At 37.8% G+C, this 15,320-nt stretch overlaps 4 protein-coding genes across 6 annotated transcripts; 1 reads left to right on the forward strand and 3 right to left on the reverse strand.

Annotated features, from left to right (window-relative positions):
* Nucleotides 1–682: 682 nt before the first annotated feature.
* Nucleotides 683–6,648, reverse strand: LOC143215054 (thioredoxin domain-containing protein 11). 3 transcript variants are annotated; one of them, XR_013010284.1, is made up of 10 exons: nt 5,722–6,351; nt 5,426–5,653; nt 5,131–5,337; nt 4,817–5,014; nt 4,282–4,736; nt 3,891–4,206; nt 3,576–3,806; nt 3,287–3,480; nt 2,532–3,211; nt 683–2,186 (listed from the first exon to the last, which is right to left on the reverse strand). XR_013010284.1 is itself a non-coding variant. In XM_076436792.1 (10 exons), the coding sequence occupies exons 1-10, from the start codon at nt 6,420–6,422 to the stop codon at nt 2,710–2,712; spliced, it is 2,757 nt and encodes a 918-aa protein (XP_076292907.1). In that variant the 5' UTR covers nt 6,423–6,648; the 3' UTR covers nt 683–2,709. The 3 variants fall into 3 exon arrangements, 2 of the variants coding, with proteins under 2 accessions (XP_076292907.1, XP_076292906.1); XM_076436792.1 differs by having other exon boundaries at nt 683–3,211; nt 5,722–5,932; nt 6,208–6,648; XM_076436791.1 differs by having other exon boundaries at nt 683–3,211.
* A 308-nt stretch (nt 6,649–6,956) lies between these two features.
* Pig-q (phosphatidylinositol glycan anchor biosynthesis class Q) lies at nt 6,957–13,560 on the forward strand. Its single transcript, XM_076437592.1, has 14 exons — nt 6,957–7,159; nt 8,217–8,411; nt 8,498–9,482; nt 9,585–9,865; nt 9,942–10,134; nt 10,215–10,329; nt 10,401–10,587; nt 10,929–11,036; nt 11,874–11,979; nt 12,085–12,187; nt 12,351–12,356; nt 12,450–12,678; nt 12,759–12,939; nt 13,016–13,560. The coding sequence occupies exons 3-14, from the start codon at nt 8,685–8,687 to the stop codon at nt 13,289–13,291; spliced, it is 2,583 nt and encodes an 860-aa protein (XP_076293707.1). The 5' UTR covers nt 6,957–7,159; nt 8,217–8,411; nt 8,498–8,684; the 3' UTR covers nt 13,292–13,560.
* Nucleotides 10,560–11,701, reverse strand: LOC143215093 (uncharacterized). The gene is made up of 2 exons (XM_076436873.1): nt 11,541–11,701; nt 10,560–11,004 (listed from the first exon to the last, which is right to left on the reverse strand). The coding sequence occupies exons 1-2, from the start codon at nt 11,603–11,605 to the stop codon at nt 10,668–10,670; spliced, it is 402 nt and encodes a 133-aa protein (XP_076292988.1). The 5' UTR covers nt 11,606–11,701; the 3' UTR covers nt 10,560–10,667.
* A 2-nt stretch (nt 13,561–13,562) lies between the features above and the next one.
* On the reverse strand, nt 13,563–14,838 carry LOC143215092 (thioredoxin, mitochondrial). Its single transcript, XM_076436872.1, has 3 exons — nt 14,488–14,838; nt 14,282–14,405; nt 13,563–13,879 (listed from the first exon to the last, which is right to left on the reverse strand). Exons 1-3 carry the CDS (start codon nt 14,658–14,660, stop codon nt 13,766–13,768), a joined length of 411 nt encoding a protein of 136 aa, XP_076292987.1. The 5' UTR covers nt 14,661–14,838; the 3' UTR covers nt 13,563–13,765.
* Between the last annotated feature and the right edge of the window lie 482 nt (nt 14,839–15,320).

A 15,320-nucleotide genomic window follows, 5' to 3' on the forward strand; every position in this document is an offset into this window, starting at 1 on the left:
AGTCGAACATTTATCGATTAAAAAATTCTTTACGATAAAGCGACAATGTTACATTTTGATAACAATCGAATGTTAGATATACTAAGATCTCGTCTAAAATATTTTAGCAAAGTAACAATAACGTTTTGAGTACTCAATTCCACCGGAGTCTTCGCAATTCCCGATCAAACACCGCGCCATCTTTCTTCTACCATTTTTCTGGACCGTCTGATTTTCCTGTTACCAACTTGTTATGTAATTTAGCTCGCCAAAACTGCAAGAGATGCTATCGCGCGGTATCTTGTAAACCCAGAACATAGGAAATCCAATTAAAGTTTTCTAATTAATCCTATCCTAATCCTAGATAACGATTCAGATCATTTCAGATCATTTCGATCGCGGAGACTGATGATGCGCGTTCCAGTTTTTTCACTTATATATATATACATATATTTATATTCGCGTAACAGATTAAACAGATACTTCTTTCTCGTTTCTATATGCACCTTGTAAAAGGTAACCGCATGCAGTAACTGTACTTTCGATGAATTCAGGATAAAGAGGATTCCTTAAACATGAAGCCAATTGAAAATTTACCGCTAACACGATAGAACAACGATTCCCATCTCCTGGATGAAATCAGTCAAAATCAGTTCATCTCATCAATCTGATCCGTCGCGAATCATTTCGATAGATGATGCTATTCTTTTGCTCGTGATGTAACGCGAGACAAATGTATTATTAGTCCGGAATCGGACAAACGGAATTGTCAGGAATTACGTCGAGACGAGACGCGACGAGATGTCCTGCGGTGAGTAGTATCGTGAAAATGATAAAAAAATTTAATTGACCATTGATTGGTCCAATATGTCATGCGTTAATCGCAAATCAACAAACGAATCGATGGAAGAAAACCTGTTTCTCTTATCACGCGTCATTTTACTAGGAATTTCATTACATCGAATAAGTAGCCCAACCCATAAATAAATCAGGCAAACGGGGGGAATGACTAACGCAAGATTACGCGACCCATCGGCCACTTTCGGCCCACGCTATTTTATCACGCGTTTAATCCGATCTTCGTACGTATAAGGTTATGATACAACGGTTCATGGATTACGCGTCATATCCTAACTGTTTATGTTTATACAATGCGCTATCAATTATAGAACGATATTGACATTTTTGTTGAAATCGCGCTTCATTTCCATTCCTTACGCTTACGCCACTCATCTGCTCTTCCTCTTTTTATTCTCTTACTAAATACTAAACGATCATCAAGTTGCTTATATATACATATACCTCCATATATCAACATATAGTTTTTATTATTATGATTTATAACAATATTTACATAAATGTACACGCGACACACATTTCCATAAATGCGTGTTCGAATCACACACAGAGTGCCAGGTGGAATTGTACTTGGGCAAGAATTGAATACTTATAGTTACCTTCCCTTTTAAGCAAGAGCTGGGGAAAATAGTATTTCAAATTTCAAATAGTAAGTAATAAATAATCCTATTTATATGAAAGTATGCATCGCATCTTTGAAAATAAAATAATTTATTCGAGGCAGTAATTTTTCAATATAGTAATGTATTTTATTTGGAGAATATTGGAAATATTTGTATTTCGTCTTTTTATTTTAAATTTCAATTTTAAACGAGTGTAAATCGTTTCTTAACGATTAAATAGACTGTATGTTTACGCGGTTTCTCAGAGTATTATGTAACAATATGCAAAAAGTAAAATATTTTATTTTCTGGATGAAATTTTGTTGAAATAGAAATATTTAATTAGTTAATTTGCTTGTTAGTTAAAATTTGATTGAACCCATGCGCAGAAAACATTAATGAAAAGTTTATCGATAGTAAGCTACGATCGACAAAAAGGAATTTCTAGAAATATTCTTTAAGCAAATTAAATGAAATTTAAAATATTAAATAATACGTAAAATATTTGTTTCTCCAAATAATGCCCACCTCTGCTTTTAAGAAACTATAATTACAATTTAGTCTGCCTTGAAATATTGAATATTTTACGAAACGAAAAATCTGAAGAGTCAAGAATCAAGGCTCGTCGCGTATGCCGTTTCTTTGAGCCGAGCTTCATTGCTCTGTACTGGCGTTAGACATCATGAATATTAATCAAAGATGAGTAATTCTACCATATGTACACTCCCTGCATAGAACCATGATGCACTGGAAAAAATAGTTTTATCAATCACAGTTACTATATATCTTCGTGAGAATAGTAACTATAAATACACACACACGCACGCGCGCGCACACACACACGCACACACACACTCTTCTCGGTAAATCTTTAGAAAAGTTCTGGAACTAAAAGACGTGTTGATTTACAATTTACAAAGTCTTTTTCTAATTTTTTCAAAGTATAAATTGATTGTAAACATCTGAAAGCATTTGATTCTTATCATCAAGTGTTCGCGATATCGATTGAAATATGTTTGGAGATTCAATTCCGAGTATCAAAAAGGAATGTTCCGTTTGAAAATGATAAATGAAAGTGTACCAGTTTCGTACCTCTTTCGTGTCACACCGCTTACAAAAGCAGCACGATGATAGTGTCGAAAAAAATAGTCTCATTAATTTCCAGAAAATATGTACATTTGAAATGGACTCGATTATTCACCATTGCAAAATAACGAAATAACGTTTCGTGAGGTATTGTATACTGTACATATCTATCGTTAAACTTGTATCACAATTCGCTTTTAATCGTCTTCCTCTGAGAAATGTTTCGCCGTGGGATAGCCTTTTCCGTTCGTGTGCTATTTGTCATTTGACTATCTAACTCTTGTAACCTAATATTTCTATAATATTTCCTATATTTCTTCCTAATAAGTTTCACTTTACGTTGATCGTTTCTGAGATCGTTCGTGGAGCCTAACATCAAGTGTATGTCTTTAATATGCGCCAGCTTTGACAATATGATTTTCCTCTTGTTTTTCGCGCTCTTCCTTTCCAGTAAGTTAATATGCCTGATAAACTTTCGATAATCCCGGAGCAATCGTTCAATGATATCTAAACACAGCCAACGTGTTCGAGCAATGCACGTGTCTGGTTGTTCGCCAGCTCCTGACTCGCAAATATTTACAAGAGCTTCGACGTGCGAGTCCCCGTCCAAATTCGCCAAGACGAAGTTAACAAGATTAGGAATGGTGATTGGCAGAGAAAATGGATACATCGTGCTATCCTCTTTTCTGAAAATAATATAAAAATGAATAATAGAATAGAGCGCAGAATTCGATTAAATTGGCTACGTTGTATGTAATTACCTTTTGGCAGGAAAAAATAGAATGGATGGGAATCGATTTATATTATACTCCCACGGTAAATCATTGTTATCACCGTCAACCCTGACGAATAGAAGATGATCCATTTTACGTAGATAATGAGCCACTGTTAAATATGTATATGAAATCGCGCTACAAAATGCACAATAAGGAGAATGGTACATCACAATCACATCCTGCGTGTAAAGATCATTAGGATTTAATAAATGTTCTAATTACGATTTTACCTCGTACCATTGTGTGTTAATTATGTCGATCTAATTGGGGTTACCTTGGTTGGATCTAAAATCGTGTCTAAGAAGGTTTCCGTTGTCAACTCCGGTATACAGATACTCTGCGAGTCTTTCGTTTCGCAAGTAACATTGCTTTTGAACTTCTGGGCGTAACGCCTCGAGTTACTCGAGCGCAGAGTTCTTTGTAGAAAACCTTGAGTATAATTATTTATAAGTTGTACAAGTGTGTACCGATTAAAATCGTCTCGCAGGACATATTGACTCTCATGCTGAAAACGAAATAAGTTGTAAAAAACGGAAAAATGATAAGAAGAAAAAGAAAGAAAAAAACAGCACAGAGAAGCTGGACTTACAGCGGCATCTAATATGACGACAGCAGTCTTATCTTTTCGTTTCAGAACGTCTATTCCAAGAGCCTCGGCGAAATGGAAGTAGTGCAAACTATCGAGTGCTATCAGGCCTAGAGACGTATTCATCTTGCACGCCGAAATCAAATTTACATCAGGTTGGTCTGGGTGGTAATCATCATCGTGTGAAAATATAGGCTGATGATATTTGTTCGCGGTTATCCACCTTTTACACTCCTGTTTTAAATTATTTTGCCTGACGGCGTCCGCAGATTGAGCGTCGTATTCGTTCCCAGCGAATGACGACGCCTTCTGTCTCTGACTGAACAAATGAAATGAAAATAAAACCAGTAACAACAGATCGATATCATCCGTCGCACAAATCCGTTTCTTATACCTTTTAAATTTTAGTCTTTGCTGTAGTAGTAGTAGCTTCGCAGATGGACGAGCTTTCTTGCAGCAAACATCATCATGTTGATCCTCGTCGTGTAGATCCTCGACGGTAGAAACTTTAAAAATATCCGCCCCTTTACACACGTGACCTAGTTGTTTATCCGAGTCGAGTCTACAAACGGATGTTTCCCTTTCCGCGGTTTTTATACACGAAGAACATTTATTCATTACAACATTAGCACAACAACTATCGTTGATCCATCGTTGTTGCAACGTTGAAACATTAACATCCGACTCGTTCGATTGATTTCTGTTCTCCTTCAGGATCTTCGCGCATTCTCTGTTTCTCTCGGAGTACCTGTTAATAGCAGTGCGGCGATTAAAACCGAGCCGGACGAAGATATCTTTAGCCAAAAGGTTGTCCGCACAGTTAAAATACTGAAGCCCGACTTCTCTAATCTGAAATATCGCGATAAACTTGTATAAAATAATACATCTTCCGAGATGATAGGGGAATCTTTGCTATAATTATTACTCACCAAATTGTAATTGTAATTTTCAAGATGTAAAGGATTACGAGGTGTGAAGAGGAAAAGTATAGGTCCCTCTTTCAAATATGGCGCTAAAGTCAGTGCTTTTACCCCGGGAGGCTGTAGCCATAGCGCCGGATGGTGAGTGGAGCTCCTAATCCAACCTAATATATTTTCGGATGTCCATTCAGAGTCTTCCGGATACCTCTAAAACATTTGAATTCTCAAACTCATTTAATCATCCTATATATGCAAACGTTTCTGCTTTATGTATCGCGTATTCACATAGATTTCATTGTCGAAACATTTTTTCCTCTACTTACAAGAGACTCGTTCCACATCATCAAATCTGCGGATGGAAATTTATAAACCTTATGATCCCTTTGGCTGGCCAACGCACTGGTAACAATAGCAAATACCAATTCTCTGTTAGGATCATCCTCTAAAACGCTAATAGCAGTCTTGTGAAATTCTTTGTAACCAGGAGTTCTATCTAATCTCGTAAAATTAAAATATCCTACTACCACAGCCTGCAATAGCGCGAATAGAAGTGATTACATGTACCGTGTAAAATAAAATATAGAACGATTAATCACTTGTTGTCTATATAATACTTACGTCATAATTAACAAGCAATTCCATCAGCTGATCCGGATGGGTCACCCTAACTATTGGATTCATTGCTGCGTTAAGAAAACGAATCATGTACTGCCAAGTACGAATGCCTTTGTACTGTATACCAGATTCTCTCGACGGATAGAGCATCAAGAGCGGATATCTTTGAATTTTATACTGTGCTCTACATTCTGAGCTTGGATGCCAGCAATTAATAGCAGCGAAGAATACCTGAAGTACGACAACGATAATGATTACTTTATTCCTGCGATGTCTTCGATACTATCGTCGATACATACCTGTGAATCATAGTACCGAGCAACTCTCTCAAACTCTGGACGTACCGCTTGACTCTCGGCATCCCACGGGGCATAGTACATGACAAAACTAAAATCTGCTTCTCGAACCCTCTCTATCACTGCTCCCATATGACCTTTATAAAAATCTAGCACAATTGAACTATGATTAAAAAATGGCTTGGCTATAGGTGGTTTCGACACCTTCGGTGATCTAGACATAAAAAAATACAAAATACAAAAACCACATTTGCGAATCTGATGCCAACCGCGCGACTGGTCGTCGCGGAAACTAATTAACGAACCGATAACTCTACGTAAATTCCAATTTTTATAATTAATTTCAACAGAGTCCAAGTCCCGGAAATTCGCTACAGCGCAAAAATTAAGTAAAAATCCTATTAGATTTCTTGGTATTCTCCAATATTGTCTATACCGTAAATACATAAAGATTGGCGATGTAATGATTAAACATAACCTAAAACTTACGAGCTGTGCAAGGCGGTCAAGGCGGTGAAGGTGACCGCGAGGAAAAAACAGATTTCCCTGGCGTAGGAGAACATTTTGCTGGCCAGCCTTTCTTCTATCGCAAGCCTTTGGTTCGACTCCTTGGCCACCACGTCGTTACTTCCTGAGTCCGGTGTAATCGTGTGCGAGTTATCAGCATTTCTTGGCGTGCTTGTTTCCAGCTCTTCCTTCAACATTATCCGTGAGCTAACCAAAAGGAAATTAAGGGACGAGAATATCGCCGCGCTTTACAACCTCATCACACTTTCTTCATTTAGTCGATCTGGCCGGTCGAGCCGATGCTTATTTAATTAAAAGTATGTACCCAATTAGCCGGGTTTTTCGTGGTTCTCTATTGAGCCACCTGTATTTTCATATCAGAGAGTGGCAGTGTGTCCAGACAGGGGTAATCGAAAAGGAATCGGGGCCGCCCCCGGTACCCCCTCTCTGATGACCAGAGTAATATATGTGACACGTTGCGAGATGTTGCGAGTTGCGAGGCGAATGGAAGACACGTTGCGCGTGCGCGATAGAGACTGAACGGTGGAATAGGATAGTGGAAGGGAATAAGGTGGAGAGCCTGGAGGGGGAAAAGATGTTGCGGTTTCAACATGAATCTGGCCACACTGGAGAGTGGCCAGGTGGCCAGAGCCAGAAGTAGATATATATATATATAGCTGACATGTGTCAGCATCATGCGATGGATTCTGGTACCAAATTGTACTAAATCAAGAGAGGCCTGGAGAGGCCTTCGATGGCGCACAAGACGATGGAGCACGCTAAATTGGACACAACTCTTTTGCGCACACGCGGCTGTTTGGTGCACAGTGGTGCACAGCGGGATTGCACACCATAGGATACGAATTGCGCACATGTAGAATTGGACACAAAATGGATTGCGCACGGAACGAGAATTCAGCTGTTGTTTACCATCGTGAGTGGTTGTGCTGTGTGCACGGTGCATTATACAGGTGTGCCGACTTAGCATCTCTGTAATGCTGAAATTTGGAGGCAGATGAGTCGTAATTCTCTGGCCGCCGCCAGACGGCGCATGGTTCCAGGAACCGTACGTGTGCGAATGAGTGTGATTGTGTGTATTCAGCAGCGCATGAGCGCAATCTCATTCGCACATGTACAGTACCTGGGACCATGCGCCGTCTTGCGGCGGCCAGAGAATTACGACTCATCTGCCTCAGTTTCTTGAGGGAAGTCGGCACACCTGTATAATGCACCGTGGCTGTGTGATTAGTATTTAGTTTATGGTTATACTTTCTAGTTATATTTTCTATACAGGGTGTCCCAGACCAAGTGTAAGTCCCGGAAATGGGAGGTTCCGAGGTTCCTTGGGTGTTCCTTGGGTCATTTGAAGCGACATTTTCCTTTGCAAAAATGGCGTCTGCGGCTTTGTTTAGGAGTTATTAACGAAAAACACGGACCAATCAGAGCGCGCCCTGGGCCGCCGCGCGATGTCACGGCGTATCGCCGTTTTCCATTTTTGCAAAGGAAAATGTCGCTTCAAATGACCCAAGGAACCTCCCATTTCCGGGAGCTACACTTGCTCTGGGACACCCTGTATATGCATGACATAATATGTCAATAATATATGTCTATAGTGGTCTATAACAGTGGTCCCCAACCCCCGGTCCGCGGACCGGTACTGGTCCGTGGATCAAATGGTAGCGGTCCGCCCAAGGAATATTAAATACAATTAAATTAAAATTATTAAATCAGAACAATCTGAAATATAAACAATCAACGTCCCTCTCCCCCCCCCCCCCCTTCAGCGAGCCGCGGTAAAATTATCAAACGTTGACCGGTCCGCGACGATAAAAAGGTTGGGAAGCACTGGTCTATAATATCGCAGGCGCATCTAAAAAAAAACTGTGCAGGCGCATCTAAACAAAAACTGCGCAGGCGCATCTAAAAAAAAAACTGTGCAGGCGCATCTAAAAAAATGCGCAGCCGCGCAGTCTATCATATCCTCCTTCCAGATCCAAGAAGCATGAAGTGGAAACAGCTGATCGCTTGACAAAACAACATTGGATATATCAGTGAATATCAGCGGGAATCGTTGCGAAATATTGCCAAGTATACTTACATGTAGTTCATTCAGCGAATGGGGAATAAATTTGTCGAAAAATGACCGAACCACCGTTTTCTATCAAGAATTATTTGTACAGTCAAATGTGAGAAATAATTTGATTTGAAGTAAGTTTGTATTTTGATTGTGATTTTATTGTTTGTAATAAAAGAACTGTTGTCTTACACACAGGTTTTATGCTGTATTACCATGCGTATGAAACTAATAGCTTATCAGTAGTGTGTCTTCAGGCAGCTGAGATTTACATGTACTATTCATGTATATGTGTTTTGTAATGGTAAAAATTACTATAAGGAAAATATTGGTAAATCTCATCGAATTGTATGTTGAATAGACTGCGATCGGATAAAGAAATAACATGAAGAGTCTATTGATTTTTCTACCGAACAAACTCTGCAAAGAAAAGCCAGGCTACCTGTTCGGCAAAGTACTGTACGACGAAACTACCGGAGCAAAGAAATTCTATGTTATCGGGATAAGTAAAATAGAGAATTTAGAAACGATAAAATGCAGCACCAACATTATCGGATACTATTCCGGAATAGAACAGAAACATGGATACACAGATAAGAAATATGTAAACTGGATTCATACATTTTTACGCTCCGGTGCTTTGAAAGAAGATAATTACGATTACGGTATAAAGAGTATTACCATAAACAATAAAAAGATTTCAACCCTAAATTGCCATACAGTTATTATTATATACGATCAAACAGCTCTCAGAGAAACAGAATTGTTTGAACAGAAATCGGCATCCGGAGATCATTTCTATGAACTAATGAAAATTGTACAGAATAAACAAGTGGAAGGAGAATTACAACAAAAGAAAGGGAAATTGACTTACGTAAAGGAAACTCTGTTGGTCTATCATATGTTTCTGTATTTTTATCCAGTTCTTCTTCTGAATAAAATAACAAATAAATTGTTACCAATTTTTAAATACTCTTTCCTCGGTTTACACATTCACGGATGGTTGGAGAATGTTAAATGGATGTTAATCGCAGTGATAAAAAATAAGAGGTTTACACTGAAAACTGGCAATTACGTGTTCGCATTGATAATAGATATGTTATTAGGAATATTTATATTGCAATTGTTGTTGCACTATTTGGAGCATACATTCCCATCTCAAATTCTTTTGAATAATGCAGAGGCAAGTTCGAAAAGTTAACTGTAGCTGTGTGTGTGTGTGTGTGTAACAATAGAACACATCGTTGATCGATATGTTGAACTCTGTGTATCGAATTTCTTACAGAAAGTTGTCACGCTACTTAAAGATTTAATTAACTGGTTGATGGGCGCACCGGCTGGATTAAAGTTAAATCATGCCCTGAATAATATGCTTGGAAAATTTTTTCTCTATCATATACACTTATGGTGGACATTCCTGATATTTATGAAACCTTTAATGGATTTTGCTTTCAAAGTGTTAGTACTACTTGGAAGATTGGGGGTTACATTTCAAATAGCGATAGCTGCGGACCTTCTAGCTCTTGTCAGCTTTCATGCATATTGCATTTATGTGTATGCGACAAGGTAATCAAATACAGTATATACAGCAATTAAGAGATATTCGAGTGGACGATTAACTATGTGGGTTTTTGCGTGTTAGGCTCTTCAACATTGAATTAAAGGGCATCACAGGATTAGTCCGATTATTTTTAGGTAAGAAAAAGAATCCGCTACGAGAGAGAGTAGACTCCTGTCAGTATCAGCCGGATCAATTGTTCGTCGGTACACTGTTGTTCACGATACTTTTGTTCCTTATGCCAACGACGTGGGTGTATTATGCAGTTTTCACTACGGTACATAAACGAGATACCTAACATTTCAACTCGATCATCGATAGCCTATGCCTATACGTATATAACGATTGATTACACAGCTCAGGTTAGCATTGATCGGGTTCGGAGGTTTCCTAACTAGACTGAAATTTTATCTTCAAGTTATGCCAGTATACACATTTTTTAAATGGTTTCTGCAGTCCTATAGTACGCGCAGTAAGTGAAACAATTTATATAGACTGGCCTGTCGCGTTGCTCTATTTTAGTAACAATTCTTTCCGTTCAAGGTATCGTCAATATTAAATTACATTCTCATCGTGCTGATGGACCAATTATATTAACGATGACGATGGTCACAGCACCATGGCAGCACACATGGAACAAATGTATGCCAGATACGATCGAGCAACATCCACCCATCGAATGGAATAAGATTGTAAACAATATATTATGGGGTGAACTGTTATACCCTTTGTAATTATGTATTTACAATTTTTATAATACAATAAACATGCCTTTCTATATATATGTATAGTGTACTAAACGTATATTTTCTATACAGTTTTCATATATTCGATTCTAGATTTTTCCTGTTGTTTCTTGATACCGTAAAGAAACTCTCGCACTTCTGGATCCATACTAGTAGTCATTTTCTCGTCGATATCATTCTCCTCTCGAAGTATTAAGAAATAACCGAGGAAAATAGCTAAACTTATCGATATAATTATTCCTTGGTATTGCGGCTTGTCGAACGTCAAACCATTCGCAGGCCATGTGGCTGCTTTAGATGTTGAGTATTTGATGGGTTTGTTAAGTTCATCTTCGTCGTCGTTGTCGTTTATGTTATTGGTATTACGTTTGGAGCTGCTACCCAAATTAGACATCGCGCATCTAACAAAATATTTAGTCAATTCTCCAATGACGTAACAAAAATAATATAATACATATCGTATTTGTCAGAATATATCCGTGGTTGAGATATTGCCGTTTCAAGTTTTCATCACTAATGCTTTGACATACGTAGGACATTGCGGTTGGATTGATTGCATTATTTTCCGAGCCTTTCGAATTTGCTTCCACGAGTTTCTTGTCTGGTAAATACGTAAATCCTATGCTATAAAGCTTAAATTAATGCGTGAACTCGAATTTCTTGAAATTGTGACATGCGGCGTTTTCCTTGCAACCACAGATATACATATACTTGTCGCAATTTTTTCAAAATCTTTTTTGCATGTCATTTGGTAAATCAATTCTTCTCTAAAGTTATACTGTTTTAAATTTTCAAGTGCGTTCAAATACTTTCGTGAGTCAGAGTGTAAATATGTGTTTATTAAATTTAAAAACAAAATACTTATTGCGGCTCATATAACTTGAACGATATCAAATTTGATGAAACATCGAATCGTTACGCATTTCAGTAAATGTACCTTTTTATCAGCGACGTAACACATTTAGGCCGTAATGCAGCTTCAATTATTTTTATACGTAACATTTTTTAAATAATGTGAGTTTATTTACACTGATTTTTACAGTCTCGCGACGTTGCGCGACGTATACCCACGTATACTCTGGTATACTCGCAATGATGAAAAACTGTCTGCTCTCACGTAATATAAACATGTCTATGTATATAGTCTGTATACTGTATACATCTATTTAAATCTATATATATATATATATATATATATATATATATATATATATATATAAGTATACTTAATTCTATTTTGCGATAAATTATTTTTACAATTAAATAACAGCCGTATCGCGTCTATGCTTTTTTATAAACAAAAAATTCATTTTGATCCTGGTCTGAAAGCTGTTGCTGTTATTCTTGTTTCTTCTGTATCACAGGTGATCACGCAGGTTCGAGAGCATGCACATGTACTTGCGGCGATAATCAATTTTAGAAGTGGATAAAAATTCTGTATATTTTCTTATGCATGTTATTCGATTCTTACGAAATAACAGCTTGAAAAATTTTACCGAAACGCAGCAAACTGCTCGTCATTCGGTTCTTACTTACACACGAAAGAAATAATTGAAACGTGCATGCGATGGGATCTGATGGCACGTCAGAAGTTGAGGTTAAAAATCCAAAGTTACGAAAAAGGAATAAGAAAAAAGATAAATTGGAAGGTGACTATCTAGCGAATTTTCGTTTATAATTAATCATTTTCGATCTCATGTGTTGCGCGAATGACATAAACGCTATCTCGAACTGTTTGTCAAATTAGATCTCGGTAACGTTATGTTTAATACTCGATCTTAAAAAACAGAAAAAAAGATCTTCCGGTTAATATTTTATGGAATGAAGAAATGAAATTCTGTTTCAGATGCATCAGACAACAATGTCGACCACCAAATACAACAAGAAAGTAACGAGCAGAAAGTAATACAGAGAAGAAGAAGGAAAAGAAAACAAAAGTCAAATAGCAGCCATAACGGCACCAATAACGAGGAAAATGATGGGGAAGAAAATCATTTTGTTGCTGCGCAAACAAATAAGAATGAACAGGAATCGAACGACGAAGTAGTCTTCCCTAAAAAACATCAGAGATCGGCGTAAAGTGTTTTCTTGTCTATATTGTCGTGGTTCGAGGCTTCGAGCTGCTGGAATTTTCCTGTAATCTCTTTTATTTCAGTGGTGTTACGAATGTGGAGAGCGATCCAGATAATATAGAAGCCGTGGAAAGCGAAGTAAAGAAGCCGAAGCAACCTTCGAAGAGGCAGTTGAAAAGGGAAAAGGCTGAGAAGAAAGAAAATGAAAAGAGAGAGGCTCATAGACTGGATGCTATGAAGAAGGGACTGACATATGTTTCGAAGGTCTTATAATAAATTCTAAACGTCACACACGAATCCAGGACTATATTTTTTTGATCGGTATTTCGATCTTTTTCAGTGGAAACATGCGAGAAGCGAATGGAAATTCGAGAAGCTCAGACAAATATGGTTAATAGATAACTTGCTAGATGAAACTTGCATTCCAGATGACATATTCCCTACAGTTTTAGAATATTTCGAGGGTTGTAAAGGAATGGCAAGGGAACAGCTTCTAAAAAAGGGAATGGACGTTATAAAGAAAATAGAGGAGAACGAGGAGAACAAAGATGAAATGGAGACTGTTGCTTATCAAAGGGCGAGACAGCTTTTACAAGCTTTACCCACCGAAACATAATTAGCTCGGAGAGAACATACTAAAAAGAAGTGTCAGATCATTTTTTGTACTTTGCATTCATTAATGATCATTAGATGTACTAGCAAAATTAAATGTTGAATGTTACATTTCCGAATCATTTTTAATCGTATCATGTGTATAAATTTGTAGTTGTTCTTTTTATCTCTCGCCGTGCGATATATGACATCATCTTACCATTTGAAACTCATAAATTTTGTTGTACATGTATAGTACTGTGTATTAAGTATTTGTAAATAATAAAATTTATCAGTTTATTACATGTACAAGATTTTATTTAACAATTTCAATAGTTTCCTATAAATGATAACAGTTTTATAAAGTTAAAGGCTACGCACACTGTTGAAAAGTTCCGCTTTGTACTCTTTTTAACAGGGAAATATCCTTGTACATAGAATTATACAAGCATCTCGTTAACTACAAGATATTTCAATCGCGATCATAATTAAAATTACATTACTCCGTATACTTCTCTACAAATTGTTTAAGCTTATCTACATCTTGAAGACCAACGATTCGATCTAAAACCTTTCCATCCTTCATAGCGATTAATACTGGTACAGAGCCAACCTGTGTACAAATAGAAATCTTTGCGATATACATCTATACACAGATATTATCAAAACGGTATGTATTTCACATTTGTTAAATTTGAGTCAAGGAGGTAGAGAGATAAGCTCGTTTTCAGGACTGCGAGGGTTCGGGATGCTCGTTCTCGCTTCTCGATAATGATCAAAGATGTGGATGCAAATTATGTCCTGTAAACGTAAAAATAGGACTTTTCAGGGCGATCGTCGCCTAGATTGATCTTTTTTATCCAGTGCTTTCGACTACTGAAAAACTCGCATCTTTACATTATCGAGAAATGAGAAAGCGCATCCCACAGCCTTGAAATTCTGGAAAGAACGAGTCTACCCCCTATTAAAGACTTTACGCATCGCATTGTTTACCCTTCAAACCGCGAATACTAACCTCGTAGTCCAAAGCCAAGTCGCTGTTCTCGTCGATATCAACTTTCGCTAACAAAACTTTTCCCTGTTTCTCAGCGATGACTGATTCTATGCGTGGTGTGAGCATACGACACGGATTGCACCATCTGCAACAACGGTTGCACAAATTAGAGGTTATCTTCTATACAGAAATAAGCTGACGACAAGGACAAAGATGTTGAGACGTACGTCGCGAAAAAGTCAATGATCACGGGAACCTTTGATTTCTTCACCCGATCGTCAAAATCTTTTGGATCTTGAACTTTAAAAGCTGTCGTATCTGTTTGTGCTTGAGCCGGGGCGTTTGCAAAAGCTCTGTTTCCCAAAACGTTACGGACAGTCCTAACTCCGACACGCAACATGGTTTCGTGGTAACGACGACGATTAATATCTGAGAGAGAGAACGAACTGACAATAAGGTCGTTAATACAAATTGTATTCCTAAAACGCAGTAAGTACACAATGCTTCTTTCACGATCACACAGCGGATCACAACGGATAAAATACTCGTCGGTGGTTGCGTCAATAAGGGGTGGCAGCACCAACACCAACGCGTCACCAGAGAGAATACGCTTTTCCAAATTTTCCAATCGGAGAAGATCAGCTCGAAAATATTTTCATTGAATAAAGATTGCAGAAAATACACACGATTTTTGAAAATCTGCACTTAATCGTATGCATTTTTGTAAATAATTGATTCACGTTCAGCGGGAAACTTGAGAGATTCCAGGTGATGTAGCGAAAATTTGTTTACCGTCTTGAAGCATTTCACTATTAAATTTACGCTATTTATTGTTCTGTCAAGTTCTGAGGAAAATAAATGTTTAATCGAGCTCTGTTCAGCTCTGTTCAACTATATTTATTGTACTGATTTTATAGATCAGAGATATTCTATGGTTCTATCACACCGACTGTTGGTCAGTTGGTCTGTGTGTGCCAGTGACACCGACGAAGTGATGCCCCACCGACACCGACGAGATATAGGAATAGACCTGACACCCAATGCACCGACGAGATTGGTG

Source organism: Lasioglossum baleicum, chromosome 13 (assembly GCF_051020765.1).
Source record: "Lasioglossum baleicum chromosome 13, iyLasBale1, whole genome shotgun sequence".
In the NCBI taxonomy this organism is placed as follows: domain Eukaryota; kingdom Metazoa; phylum Arthropoda; class Insecta; order Hymenoptera; family Halictidae; genus Lasioglossum; species Lasioglossum baleicum.